We start from the raw sequence: 15,342 nt of genomic DNA, 5'->3' as shown, positions 1-15,342 counted from the left end.
AAGCCAAGAGGGATTTCCATTAGATAATGAATTATGAAATGTCTCACACTGGAAAAACCAGTCATCTGCTGATGTCATTCTGATTCTAACCAATCCCAAACAAAGCCCCAGCCCTCCTCTGTTCGAGTGGTACCAATGTGTGAGTGTACAAATAAGTAGTACAGTATAAAACTTCACAGTGCCAATACCATGAAGAGGAACTCAGACAGCTCTTACCACATGATACAAGAGCCGGCTGGTGAGAGAGAAGGGACCAGAAAGGTAATGCTTTTTCCTTCTTACTTATGAGCTCTTTGCACATTCTGAATCAGAATGGATAGGAAGAATTTTACAACTTATTGGCACTTCCCTGGGCATTGTAATTTGTACCTTTTTAAATTTTTTTTTCTATTCAAGCAGGTTAATACAGCTTTTAACAGTCCTAGAGCATGCAAATAGATTATGTGTTTATACAACCCACTCAGCACATATATACAAGTACATATGCCAAAGAGAAAGCTATTTTTAAGAGTTACATTTGCAAACAGTAAATTCAGGGAACACACACATACTCACATGCAGAGAGAATCCAAATATTGATAAGTTGCACTTATCTAAATGCTACTATTAGGTCTCTTGAGTTGTTTGGAGTCATTAAACTTTTAGTTCTATTTCAGACTCTCTTGTAAAACTTAATTGGGCTGCAACAGGCTTTGGGTACTGTATCTGTGACCCCAAATAGGTGGGCAATGTTAAATATTAGACTACAATGATGTTTTATTAAACCATTATAATGCAAATACCCCCTCTTCCCTCATCTTTTCACCATCTCCTGCTAAAAAACATGAGACTTCTAGGTAATGTGGACAAAGTCTTATCCCCAATAGCAGAGCAATTAATGTTCCTGGAGCTGAAACCCCAAAGATGTTAGAGAGCCTACTACAGAGAAAGTCTTGCAAATAGTTGTTTTTGAAAAGGGGACAGCCTATGCAATTCAGAAAAGCACTGTTACCTCTGCAAACTGTAATTTTAACTTAGTGTCACAATTTTATCGTTATCTCTCCCTTGTACTCAGATCTTATGTGTGTAGTAATACTTATTAACTCTTTTCCGGCCAAGCTACCTTGCTTGACTAGAATGCTCTGAACACACTAGGTGTCAGATATAAGCTGACTGTATCTACAGAAACCAAGAGGGCTTATGTGTGGGAAAGAAACCGAGAAGGAAGGAAAGCTTTAACAGATGGACCCCTTAAAGATACTTCTGCAAGATAAAAGCAATAAGACAGAAAATGAAAAAAAAAGGAGTTGGGGGGGTAAAAAAAAAGCCTCAGAAAGGCATTGTTTAAACATGCACATTTTTCTTTTTCTGTGAGCACTAAAATCCATGATGATTTCATCTAGGCTGTTCCTTTGAGGGAAAAGGGAGCAGTGGAGGAGTCTCTTCATGAATGTACTGGTCAGGACTGGGCAGGGGACAAGCTGAAAAAACTATCACATGACAGAGAAAAATAATTTGCCAATATATTTTAGAGATTCTTTCCCCATAGGGCCAGTTATTCACGTCATACGAGTACACTCTTTTTATGAAAGAATGTGGGAAAGGCCAAATGAATTTTGTGTTTTATCTGTGAAGTCGGGGCAAGGGGTGGTAGGCTGTAATTTGTGAAAGGGGGCAGCGAGAGAGAGGAGAGAGAAAAGTGCTTCCTAGAACTTAGACATGTTAAGTGCTGTCTGTCCTTTGGCTCTTTCTGTGCCCTGCTACATTGCCCAGTTGGGAAAAGTAAAGTATGTTCTGTGGCCCCAAACAAAAGTTCTGTTGCGCTCCCTCTGATCCCCAGCCTGGGGTTGAAGACCCTGAACATTTAAATATGAATGAATGGGGGAAAAGGAGCCACTCTGGATTCCCTGGGGCAGAGCACACAGTAGCACGCCCCTGGGCCCCTCTCCCCTGACCTCTGCTACCTGTCAGCCCCACCTCAGCCAGGTGGGTGGGTCATCACCCAGGGCAGTGGAGGGGGAGTGGAGGGGCTGCTGGGGCAGACTTTTCCAATCAAACTATCCCTGTGGATTGAGATAGTGCCTTTGGTTGGGTTTTATTTTTCCCCCTCCAAAAAAGGAAGAAGGTGAAGCAAGGGGACTAGGCTGAGAAAGAAAGAAAAAAAAAAAAAAGAAAAAAAGAAAAAGAAAGAAAGAAAAAGAAAAGAAGAAGAAGTGAACAAAATGAGGAGAATTTATTGTAGAGGGAACGTAGAACCCCCCCCCCCCCCAGAATGGTGATATTTGAAGAGAGGTGTGTGAGAGGGAGCAACGAGCAGAAGGAAAGCAGCCTGTCAGAAAACGGGCTGTCCCTCCCTCCCTCCCTAATCACAGCCTTTACTCACAGACAAACTCCCTCCCTCTCCCATTCACTCACTCACTTAGGGCCAATCGTTCTCTCTCTCTCTCTCTCTCTCTCTCTCTCTCTCTCTCTCTCTCTCTCCCTCTCTCTCCCTCTCCCTCTCTCTCTCTCTCCCTCTCTCTCCCTTTCCCCCCCTTTCCCTCTCTCTTCTCTCCCCCTCTCTCCTCTCTCTCTCTGTCTCTCTCCCTCCCATCCTCTCTCTGTCTCTGTCTCCCCCCCACCCTGTCTCTCCCTCCCTCCCTCTCTCCCTCCCTCCCTCTCTCCCTCCCTCCCTCCTTCCTTCTCTTTTACTCGGAGACAGTCAGAACTCTCCTCCCTGACAGCCACAAACCTACAGCACTGACTGCATTCAGAGAGGGAACCTGCAAACAAAACTTCACAGAAAACTTTTTGCTCTTGTTCCAGAGAATTTGCTGAAGAGGAGAAGGAAAAAAAAAAATCCAAAAAAACCTGTGCGTGAGGGGGGAGGAAAAGCAGGGCCTTTTTAAAAAAAGGCAATCACAACAACTTTTCCTGCCAGGATGCCCTTGCTTTGGCTGAGAGGATTTCTGTGGGCAAGTTGCTGGATTATAGTGAGGAGTTCCCCCACCCCAGGATCCGAGGGGCACAGCGCAGCCCCCGACTGTCCGTCCTGTGCGCTGGCCACCCTCCCAAAGGATGTACCCAACTCTCAGCCAGAGATGGTGGAGGCCGTAAAGAAGCACATTTTAAACATGCTGCATTTGAAGAAGAGACCCGATGTCACCCAGCCGGTGCCCAAGGCGGCGCTTCTGAACGCGATCAGAAAGCTTCATGTGGGCAAAGTGGGGGAGAACGGGTATGTGGAGATTGAGGATGACATTGGAAGGAGGGCAGAAATGAATGAACTTATGGAGCAGACTTCGGAGATCATCACGTTTGCGGAATCAGGTTGGTGCTGGCATTTGCGGGGGGTGGGGGTGGGGGAGTGAGGGCGGGGGCAGTAAAATATATTTCTTTTGCAGTCCTAGGAGGAACTTCTTTTCTCTCCCGCTGGAAACTGCCTGGGAAGGTTATTAGTTGTTAGGTAGCAGACAGGGAGGAGTGGGAGAGGACTCCACAGAAATGGAATTATCGGGTGAGCTCTGCCTGGAGATGACTAGCTTACACTTGCTAAACTCAGCCGGTCACACAGGGAGGAAGCTCATGGGCCAATCTGGAGCTAGAAGCCAATCTGAGAGGGGCTCCCTCGCCCTGCCTATGAAACCAGATCTGAGCAGTCAGATGAAAGCTGGGCATTTTCGGGTGCTAGAGGAAACAGTTGTCTTCAGGTCCTCATCCAAAGTTTTTATTGGGGGTGGGATGCAAGAGTGCAGGGGATCAGAGTAGATTGGCATAAAGTCATTACCTAAAACAAACCTTTCCTTTGAAAGTCCAATCTGGGGCCACATGAGAGACACAGGACATACATAGTAGTGACAGTCATTTTTACCTTTAGAAACTGTCTGCAAGTGCACAGCACATACTAGGCAGTAAAAAGCTACTTTAGTGGACAGTTGACAATGAACCAGCAGTCACTTTTGGAGCACTGACTTTTGCTCTCTGTACAAAAAAAAAAAAAAAGCCAAAACAAAATCCCAAAAAACCCAGTTTTGTTCTTTGTAAAGTTACCAGGAACTCTCTGCCAAGGAATGCAACCTTGACAAAGTGCTCTCAGATACTACAGTGAACTCTCACTCTATCCTTAAGAGGAAGAACTTTAATAAATAGATTCTAATTGTTGGCTCACGACCACAGTAACCTGTTGCTGAATAGAAAATACCTGTCAAAACTATGGGTGGTGGACTTGGAGCCAGGCTATTTTTATAGTTACAGGACACAGATCTTTTTGCATGCCTACAAGCCCATGCACGCTGGGCACACAGATGTGTTAATACCATGTTGCTTTCATGGTAATGCCAGGCTAAAGAATCAGATCGCTTGCCAAATCTGTTTGAAAGGAATGCCATTGTTTTGTTTGGTAGAGCATATGGCCAGTAAAGTATGTGCAGGGACTCCCAGCATTTTGTTTAAAAGTTTGCCGCAGCAGTATAAACAATTAAGGCAACACTCAGAATTTCCAATCCTGAAAACCTGTTGACTCAGATGTTCTATTTTCAAGAAAGCCATAGGAGACCACAGCATCCTTTTGGGGGAAAGGATAGCCTGCAGGTTTCATGGTTTCCCCCTGTGGAAGAAGCCTCAGTGGCCCTAAGCTTCCTGGGCAGGTTAGATCTCTCCCCTGAAGCCTCTGTGGTTTAAGAAAGATCCAACTTACTTCCTGAGAGTTCTTTTTGGATGCAGCCCCCCCCAAAAAAAAGCATTGTGACTTTATCTTCTGAAACTTATTGAGAAAAAAGTCAGGTTGGAGTTTTCAAGTTACCACCTGATTTTCCTCAAGCTTTTCTTGTGGATATGAAGGAAAGGAAATACTGTGACATTGGGCTGTGCCAGTAGAATGAATTCCAGTGGTCTAGAGGTTTGCTGTGTATGAAGGGGCCCAGGTTGTGTTTTTATATGCTAACCTCCACCTCTAACGGCCTTGGGTGCAGCTTCTACTCACTTGGCTCTAATCACATAGGCTAAGTATACCTATGCTTCTGATCACTTTTAACTGTACATGCTAGCAATATGTCTCTCCTTCTGACTTACTGGACTTGTACAGAAAAGCACTCTCTTGGCATTTAGAGATTTGGCAGCGAAAGAATTGTACCATTTACATTCCTTCTTACTTATGGCCCTCGACTCAGTGCTAATCGATCTCTCAGTTATATAGGATCTTGTCATTTTTTACTTCTCTGTTTGGGATTTAGTTTGGGAGAAAAATGAGTTACTTTTTAAAAAGGCAGTTTATGTTGACTAAAGTTTAAGGTTTGTAATGGGAAACTTCTCCTGGTTGAGTTTACATCTTGACTTTGGATTCTTACAGGAGGGCTTAGTACAATTGCTTACTTTTCTCTTCTGAGAAGTTATAGACATCAACTTCAAGTTGATTTAATATAATTTCACAGATTTTATGATTGCTATATGAAATATAGCAATTTATATTGCTATTCTCTAAACCGTACCATGCAAGCATTTTGTTGCTGATTTTGCCTACCCAGGAAACACATTTGTCATTTGAATACTTGTAGTGAATATATAAAAATGATGGGCAAAGATCTATGTCTTGTTGCTTTTGGAATAATACAACTTTAATGACATTCCAACTATGTGGAACGTACTGGTTCTTAGAGAATAAAGAGGGCATGCACTTTACTTTTCTTTATAACTATTTGGACAGAATAAAATTCAGACATAAGTGTCACCCATGAGCATGCCATAGATGTGTCTTTCAACCTCAATATTCCTTAGTCTTGGGAGGCATGTTTAATTTTGCCCCCCCCCCCGATTGTTTAATAAAGCCAAGGCTTGACCACTGCAGTGGAGAGATCACAAAGCTGAAGGTGCCTTGAACTCTTTTAACTGAATTTGTTCCATTGTGCTCAGCTTTTCAAAAATGATGTGAGTTATTGGCTATCACTCAGGATTGCTCCCCAAAACTAGTGTGTTCTTTGCAGGGCTGGCCCCATATCCTCAATGTTTATATAAGTCCTGGCTTCGAAGGGAAGGCAGTAGGGATGAGTAAAATGAAGCCAACTACCACTTTTTCAATGAAACTAAAGCAGAGGCCTTTTTGCTTGGTATATCTCATTTTGCTTTCTCTTGATTCATGACAGTAGCCTGTCAGTCAACATACAATAACAATATACCGTTGGGTTTCCACAGGCTGCCAAATCTAGATGCTGATTCTCATGGTTAACTTAGCAATTGAGAGCGCTTATTTCAGAAAGATGGGGAAAGACAAAGGATACACCAAGAAATGGATAATGCTCCCCTAGCCTAGGCATTGTTGAAAGCAGCACATAAACCTCGCCTCTTGGAGGATGCCACTTACAGTACATTTGAATTAGAAGTGTACACTGCTCAAACAGGTGTCTTCCCAGGCTTCCTTGGTGACTATTTTCCCTACCACCACCCCAGGAAAGGCATCTCAAAGTGGAGTTGACTCCCACCCTTCCATTCCCCACCTGTCTTCTGAGCTGTCCTGTGAATCACTCCTCCTCTTGAACCTCTGAACTTTTAGGGGTTACACACTTTCTTCTCGGAATAATGGGGAAAGATTGGCCACAAGAGGGCGCATTCCAAAGACTTTTGGTCTTCATCTGTTCATCTGGGAAAGGCAGTCGCGCCTACTGGAAGCCCCAGTCTGTAGCACCCTAATCTTGGTGATTATCAATTACTTCCTGTCCCTTCTCATCCTGCTGAAAAAGTTAGGATTTTATGGGATGGGAGAAACACGACTACCTGTAATACATTAAAAGAGACAGAAGGCGAGGAAATGGGAATGCTAGTGATACATGTGAACATTCCGGAGCTCTATGGAAGGCAGACGAGTGATAAATTTCAAAAGCAAACAAAGCAGAGCATGGAGAAATGTGACCATGAATCATCAACGATACTGATTTGCTCACGAGTCTCTCCCTAATACGGTCGTCTGAGTTTTACAAAAACATCTTCCATCTCCCCTGATTCTGTTGCCTGGTTTGCCTGACTTATCAACACTTCTCACCAGCGACAAATGACAAGTGACTTCGAAAAGGGAGGAAAAAGGCTATTTATTTAACGCCTGGTAGGAACATGGTGTTCAGCTGCTGAGGATGCGAACTGGGGGTGTGGAGAGGAATGGAGGGGGGGAAGATGTGGAAGAGATTAATAGTGGTTTTCGGCCTGTGCAGTAGGTGAGCAGGAATGGGGGTGGGGGAGATGTCAGGGTAGAAATTCAGTTTTTACATTTGAAGAATTGGAGTAATGCCTTCCCAGGCACTTTCCTTGAAAATACTTATTTATCTTGGCCCCTTCTTCTGCTAAAAAATACTTCAGCATGATCTCTTTAGCTGTATGTAGTACAGAATTCTTCATACTTGATTGGTTCTTGGGTTCAAAACCAAAAGTGTAAAAGTTCTCAGGAACTTTAGAAATCTATAAAATACAGTAGGTTGACCCTTGAGAATTTTTTTTTTTTAGGAAGCTAAGACCCCCTCATCAATATCCCCCAATATTTAACCTTCTTATTCATTACCACTTAAGTGGAAGAGTCATACGCGATGAATGTTTGTGGCTGAACACTTACAACTGAACATTTACAATAGTGCGGATTCCAAGGAGAGAAATTGAGACTAAAAAGTAAAAGCAGTCAGTCAAGATAACTTACAACCAAACCCATAGTTCTTCTACAGGCAGGATCCTCTACTGTAGGTCAAAGGAGGAATAACCCTTAAATACCCTGCTTGCTGCCTTTTGCAGAAACTCCTGGAAGCAGTCCAGATGCAAAGTTAGTGCTTAGAGAACACACACGCTGTAAATGGCAGCTCTCTATGCTCTGCCATTGACTATGCCATATCTAGGCACAGGGAAACCTTGATGAAGAATGGAAAATTAAAGTAACAGACGCTTTTTACAGCAAGGCTTTCCTCCCCCCATGGTGAGTTAAATAAGCTCTATAAACAGCAAGGCTTTCCACATTAACATTAGAGACATAATTATTACCCATATATAAAAGGGCAGCATACTTTACGCAGGACCCTGGTGAGCAAAACAAAACAAAACAAAACCGAAACACTGCATGTGTGTATTGCTTATTTAATTGGAAGTGTTCAGACACCCACAAATCTGAGATGCTGGACTTTTGGATGAGCAGCCTTTTGCATTCTAAGGTGGGGGAAGGGAACAACAAGGGGGCTCACCAGCTTAACCCTTGGCATGCCTTCATGATTGAGTATTGAAAAATTCTGAAAGCAAAGGAGAATGTGTTACAAACACCTTTCCTTCCAGCTTACGCAGTCTTTCCTCCATCCAGCCCTCCCACCAGGCAACATTTCAAAGATATTCTCTGTAAGGTGCAAAATTGATCCCTACCCAGTTTTCTGAACCATTTTTCTCTCCCTTTGGGATGTGTCCACCAAGCTCACAGGGGTTTAAGTAATGAGATATTATCACCCACATGGGTTTGCGTGGGACTTTCTTAGTGAATTACTCAGGCAGAGCAGGCTGTGATACAAACCTTGCTCACCAGCTTTGGGAGGGAAAAAAAATAGCACAGAAGATGAAAAGAATATTATCAGAGAGTAGGTAATGAAAGGTTAGCAAAGCAACTAGCTATATCTGGATAGCTAGAAAACAGTGTAGGAACTCAGGGCACACCTGTACAAACTCATGTCGTACCTGCTCAAGAAGCATTATGGGAGGCTTTCATTTCAGGATTTTCCAGCACCAGATATTTAAGTCAAACCTGAAACTGATTAGAAATTGATCCTAAACATCCCAGCCTTAGGCAACCTTCTTCCATTTTTCAAATTGTTATGCGTAGAGATTTGCAGGTTGGGGGCATCCTGAGAGCGACACTGCAGTACAGCAATCTCCCTCAGATAATATAGACATAGAGGGAATATAACAAATTGACTGTTTATTGTATTTTTTCATCCCTAAGAAATCTAAGGGTTGTCATAGATTTCTGAAACCAACAGCCCTGATAAACAGTAATTCCATGTCAGCTTCTAGCCAGCTCATTCTCCCCACCCCCTTCTGCAATGAAAGCTAATGTAAAAGAAAAAAAAAATATGCACTGCTTAATCAGTCAGAATACAATAGAACCTGTAAAATGTACCTGCATATGAGGTAGACATTAGGAAGACTTGACTCTCTCTCTTCCCCCTGTCCTCCTGAGCATTATGGCAACAGCATTTTCATGAAATTGGATCTCAGTTTTATTTTTTTCTCTGATAAAATATCATGCAATATACAAATAGCAGTTCCAGAAATGGACACCAGGAGAAGGAGGCGACAGGCATGTCAATTAGTAGGGGGAAAATCCAAATGTCAGAAATATGGGGGAGAGAGAAAGCAGGCAGGCAGTGGATGCAGCTACAGGGAACAGTCTTTCAGTTCAGATAATTAAACTGATGCATAAATCAGCACCCGTGCTTCCCCACAACACACAGGCGATGCCATACAGTTAATTATCAGCCAAGACCAGTGCGAAAGTCATTTTATGATGACTCTCTGATCCTAATATAACAGCACCTGACAGATTGAGCCCCCTCTAATGAGTACTCTCTTTGTACAATCCTCTCTCAGGAACACTAAATCATTTGCTTCCAAGTACAGCTGCCTGTGAAGAAGGGGTGGGGCTAGATCGTGCATTAGAAACCTGCTCTTGTGAAACGAGGGGCAGTCCTGCAGGGCTGTGTGATGGGCATCACGTGGCCTTGCCCTCCCCAGACCCACAAAAGCAGTTTGCATGTGGCTGTCACTTGTTTGGGTTGACCAATTAACCCTCCCACGTCCCCCCACCCCCAAGCCTCTGTGCCTGGTTCTGGATTTTATTCATGGAAAGTTCAGCATGAGGATTATCATGGCCATCCAGCCACCTTCACCCTTCCCCACTTCCCCCAGGTCAAGCATGTATGAGGGCAGAGCAGAGCCTGGGGTGGAGGGGATGTGTTACCTGTTACCTGAAATCCAATGATCCTTCCCATCCAGGGCATTAGTCAGGTTTGCTTTCCTAGCAAAACAATATACAAACTTATGTCCTCTGGCTTCTTTTAGCAGCTACTGTCTCTCTGTCTATTGAGTGACACTCTGTCCAGCTTAGGATGTCAGAAGCTGTCCTGCACAGAGGCAGAAGGGGAAGCAGCATGCAGCTTGTCAATATTCTCCACCAAGTAGGGCTGAGGTGCCCACACATAGGAGCAGGAACCTGCAGGTTCTTCTGGGCCAGTAGCAGAGGCTGGGAACATTTCTGTCAACCTCTCTCTCTGGTCTCCATTGGAATCAGCTTCTGATTGCCATTTTAGATTAAATGATCTTCCTTAATTGTTTGCTTTCTTGAAAACAACAACAAAAACACCATCAATTCTTAGCAAAGGGTAATATAGGATTCACATTTAAAAAAAAAAAGTCATCATGTTTTCTAAAATAAGACAGCTTCCCCCTCTAACTGCTCCCTGCTCTGGTGTTCTCTCTAATCACAAACCCTGCTTTATTATTCATTTCAACTCCTGCCAGATACATGAGGTTGGAGTCAGAGGAACTCCCGTGCCACCACCATCATCATCGTGGCAAGTTTGTACAAAGATGCCAGAGAACCCTTCATATCCATATGCAGCCCTTCTTGGCCCTTGCCTCAGTGAATTTACCACTATCATAATCACAGTGTGCAGAGCGTGTTAAATTAAGAACAGAATCGACAGTGCGCAGTGCACAGAAAAGCCTGCCTTCTGCCGCAGAGAACTTGAAACTGTGCCTGAAATTTATAGTACCGTAAACATCTCAGGGCCTCGAGTGATAAGTACGGCTGGATTTCCGTTAGCTATAGAAATCTAGGCAGGGAGATCCTCCTAGGGAGTTGTGACTTCTAAGATGAACTTCTTGAAGATTGCTCCCAGATTTGTACCTGGGATCCATGTACAGTGGACAGTTGTAAATAGGCCCGGTGCTCAGGTAAAGAGGACCTGTTTCTATACACCACCGAGTGGTAAACAGGGAAGCCAGGGAAAATATTTGATTAATCAAAGGATTCTAGTCAGAACACCTGCTTCTTGGAGTAAATGGTGCTGCATAATAAACATACAGGTGCATATGAAAAAAAAAAAGGAACTGGATGACTTTCTAATTTTAGAATGAGGCTAGAAATGAATGGTTGCTGAAGCCGCTATTCTGACAATGCAAGGATTTCCCCTGTGTTAGCAGCCGTTCCCATTTGAAATATGTTTTGGGGGCTCATTTAGTACATTATAAAGGGGCAGAGGCAAAGTGAAGGATTCATAGGTAGAAGGTGGCTCTTACTTTAATAGAACTCAATGCTAAGAATGCCTCCATTTGTTAAGTAGGGATCAAGTAATTGCCTACTCTGTTCTAAACACTAGACTATGGCAGTGAATGAGATATTCAAATAAGACCTCAGACCTCTGGCATCCTAAACTAGACTGGCAAGAGGGTGGTGGCCAAGAAGATGAGAGGGAAAACTTTTGGAGGAAGTGTAGTCCAATCTGAAAACTGAAACATTATTAAGATCAGCCACTCAGGGTAGTGAGCTGGGGATGGGGCAGCAGTATCTAAGCAGCAGGGACAGCAGGTATCACTGCCTACAGGTGAGCCATAGCATGGGATTCATCACCCCTCAAGGAAATACCTTGAAACTGGACCACTGAGAGCAGGGTGTTGGGTAAGAGCTGGAGTTGAAGGCTGACACAGAGTTCAAAGTCCTGGAGAGTTGCCTTTGGATGCTGAGAGCTATAGGAAGTCAGGAAAGGACTCAAAAGAGTGGGTGGTGTGATCAGATCCATCTTTGGGGAAGAATCCTTTAGTAGCTTAATGGAAAAAGGACTAGGAAGAGCCTGACTGGATCCTACAGAGTTCACTTTAAAGAAAAGCCGGCTGTAGTGAAAGACCCCAGGATTGAGGTGATAGAGGAATGAGGGCAGGGGGTGACAGGGGAGGGGAGGCCAGCTCAAAGTGCTGCCCATACTGAGCTATACTTCGGGGTGGGGAGAGGGTGTTGGCCTGTTCATGTGAGAATATTCCCATAGCTTTCTGGAGTGTGTGGAGTGTTTTCATTTTGTTCTCCTACTTGGTCCTTCTGAGCCTGTGAGATAATAGGTCAAATATCATTATGTCATTCCCATTTCATAGAAGATGAAATTGAGATTAAGCAGTGAGGCAATAGACACAGGACAGCAGGCCCTCTTCATTCTAAACCAAGGGATTGCAAACTTTTTTTTTTTTCCATCAGAGGCCAGAGGGCAAATATTTTAGGCTTTTTGGTACAGAGTCTTATAGCTACTCAATTCTGTATTATAGTGCAAATGTGGCCTTAAGCAACTTAGAGATGAGTGTAGCTGTTGCTGTAGAACTTTATGGGCACTAAAGTTTGAATTTCCCATGTTACAAAATATGAGTTTTCTTCAACTATGTAAGAATATAAAAACCAATCTTGAGGGCCTCTCTGAAATGGATTTGGCCAATGGGCTGTCCAATTTGCTGTCCCCTGTGTTAGACCGTCTATAGCAGAAGACTCTTGCTTGCCTAGAAAAATAGTGAGTAGATGCAAACACTGGAATTAACAACTGTTCCTGTTCTATCTTGTGCTGCATTTTGTCTTCAGGCACAGCCAGGAAGACTCTGCACTTTGAGATTTCCAAGGAAGGCAGCGACCTGTCTGTGGTGGAGCGTGCGGAAATCTGGCTCTTCCTGAAAGTCCCCAAGGCCAACAGAACCAGGACCAAAGTCACCATCCGCCTCTTTCAGCAGCAGAAGCACCCACAGGGCAGCTTGGACACGGGGGATGAGGCCGAGGAAGTAGGCTTAAAGGGGGAGAGGAGTGAACTGTTGCTATCTGAGAAGGTGGTGGATGCTCGGAAGAGCACCTGGCACATCTTTCCTGTCTCCAGCAGCATCCAGCGATTGCTGGACCAGGGCAAGAGCTCCCTGGATGTGCGGATTGCCTGTGAGCAGTGCCAGGAGAGCGGCGCCAGCCTGGTGCTCCTGGGCAAGAAGAAGAAGAAAGAAGAGGACGGGGATGGGAAGAAGAAGGATGGAGGTGAAGGAGCAGCAGATGAGGAGAAGGAGCAGTCACACAGACCCTTCCTCATGCTGCAGGCTCGGCAGTCAGAAGACCACCCTCACCGCCGGCGACGGCGGGGCCTGGAGTGTGACGGCAAGGTCAACATCTGCTGTAAGAAACAGTTCTTTGTCAGCTTCAAGGACATTGGCTGGAACGACTGGATCATCGCTCCCTCGGGCTATCATGCCAACTACTGCGAGGGTGAGTGCCCGAGCCACATAGCAGGCACGTCGGGGTCCTCACTGTCCTTTCACTCGACAGTCATCAACCACTACCGCATGCGGGGTCACAGCCCCTTTGCCAACCTCAAGTCGTGCTGTGTGCCCACCAAGCTGAGACCCATGTCCATGCTGTACTATGACGATGGGCAAAACATCATCAAAAAGGACATTCAGAACATGATCGTGGAGGAGTGTGGGTGTTCCTAGAGTCACCCACCCTGGGGGGGGAAGGGAACTAGGGTTGATCAGAGAAGACAGTGGCAAAATGAAGAAAAAAAAAAATTTAAGGTTTCTGAGTTTAACAACCAGAAAAAATAGAAATTAAAAAGCAAACAAAAAAAAACAAAAAACAAAAAAAATGAACAAAAAAAAAAGAGACAAAAACTAAAAACATGATGAAATAGATGAAGGAGGATGTGGGAAAAAAAAAAAATCCTTAGCCAGGGCTCAGAGATGAAGCAGTGAAGGAGACAGGAATTGGGAGGGAAAGGGAGAAGGGTGTACCCTTCATTTCTTCCGAAATCAAACTGATGACCTCAGTTGTTTAACCGGGTATTGTCCTCTCCCCCCTTGCGGTTCCCCGTGAGCTCCAAGTCACCTTGTCTAGTCTGCAGTAACCGTGGACTAGCATGACCCAAATTATGTCTAGAAAGCCATGAGTTTGGAAGGGCCAGTCCCACCCAGCTACCCAGGTCACATGCATGTCTGTGTGACACTATGTCTGCATATGTCACCAGACATGCCCACACAGGCGTTTCCACACACCACATACACACACATACCAGTAAAAGAACAGGCGTGTGCAGGTGGTCACACTTTCTTTTTCTGCACCACTTTTGCAACAAGACAAAACAAAACAAAAAAACCAACATTAAAAAAAAATTGAGAACAAGAATGGGAAGAATGAAAGATCAAGGAAAAAAGAATACCAAGTTACATTTCGTTAAGGTGCTTATGATCTTAGAACTATGCAACCTAATAGGTTTGAAACTGTTTACCTGAGAGAGAACAAAAAGAGAGACTTTTTTGTATCGGAAGTAACCTGATTAATTTTTATTTTCTTCAAGGAGAGATACTTGAAAGGAATATGTTTGTCCATCTGTTGGATCCAAACATTTCTATATTTTGTAAATGTTGTTTTTTTTTTTTTTATCGTTTACTATTTGCACTACAATGGTGTTTGACCTGTCTAATCCTTATTTAACAAGTATTTTCTTTGGGTGGGGGTGGGGGTGGGGTTTAAGAGCTGCACTTAATGTGAGCTATAAAAGAACTGCTACAGCACACAAAATAGCTATTTTTATTATTATAATTATAATTATTATTATTATTTTGTACCTTAAAAAAATAGACACATACACCAAAGACATTTGTGTGAGCCTTTAAACAGTCTGTCTGTGGTTGGTATCATTTACCATCAATGAGTCAGGGGTTGAGATTCAAGGTTGAGTAGGGGGGGATTGTGTTCAGGCTTAAAAGCCCTGAGAAGTTTGGTTTTTGACTCCTTTTACATCCATGAAACAGGACATTTCATACTGGATGTGCAGTAGTTGTACACTGTTGGATATCAAGTTCAAATTCATGAGACTACATGCTTGTATGTGTATATATACATTGCTTGTGCATACGCATATCTGTATGTATATATACATGTATTGTACCATGTCCATACACATTTTAAGCACTTCAGGCTGTCATTTTTTAATGTTCTTAAAGCAATGAATGTTTGTGTGCAAAACACAGTATTTTTAAGAAGGATAGGCTATAGTTTTTGCTTTTACTCTGAACTAGGTGGGCACATTTCAAAAATTTGGTTGGGAAAAAGTCTGGAAATTCCAGTGAGTATTCAGCAAGGCCCTCTTTAAATGTACAGGGATCAAACTCCCTCCTCTTTCTTGTCCCCACCACCCCTACAAGTTATCCCCTGTGGGGAAAACAGGATATTAATCAAAACTGTAGGTTAATTTTTTTTTCAATTTCTATTTATTATCTATTGGAATCAATCTTAAATCAGAAACTTTTTCGGAAAAAAATTAATCTGTAGACCAGAATAAAAGAGTTGAGTGCATTTTTTTTTTAATG

The 15,342-nt window shown here is 43.4% G+C and overlaps 1 protein-coding gene across 1 annotated transcript; it reads left to right on the top strand.

Moving 5' to 3' along the window:
* Positions 1 to 2,900: 2,900 nt before the first annotated feature.
* On the top strand, positions 2,901 to 13,467 carry Inhba (inhibin subunit beta A). Its single transcript, XM_026410534.2, has 2 exons — positions 2,901 to 3,288; positions 12,581 to 13,467. The coding sequence occupies exons 1-2, from the start codon at positions 2,901 to 2,903 to the stop codon at positions 13,465 to 13,467; spliced, it is 1,275 nt and encodes a 424-aa protein (XP_026266319.1).
* Positions 13,468 to 15,342: the final 1,875 nt, after the last annotated feature.

Source organism: Urocitellus parryii, chromosome 3, assembly GCF_045843805.1.
Source record: "Urocitellus parryii isolate mUroPar1 chromosome 3, mUroPar1.hap1, whole genome shotgun sequence".
Taxonomy (NCBI): domain Eukaryota; kingdom Metazoa; phylum Chordata; class Mammalia; order Rodentia; family Sciuridae; genus Urocitellus; species Urocitellus parryii.
The sequence above is the reverse complement of the archived record's forward strand: the minus strand, read 5'-3'. Positions and strand labels throughout refer to the sequence as shown.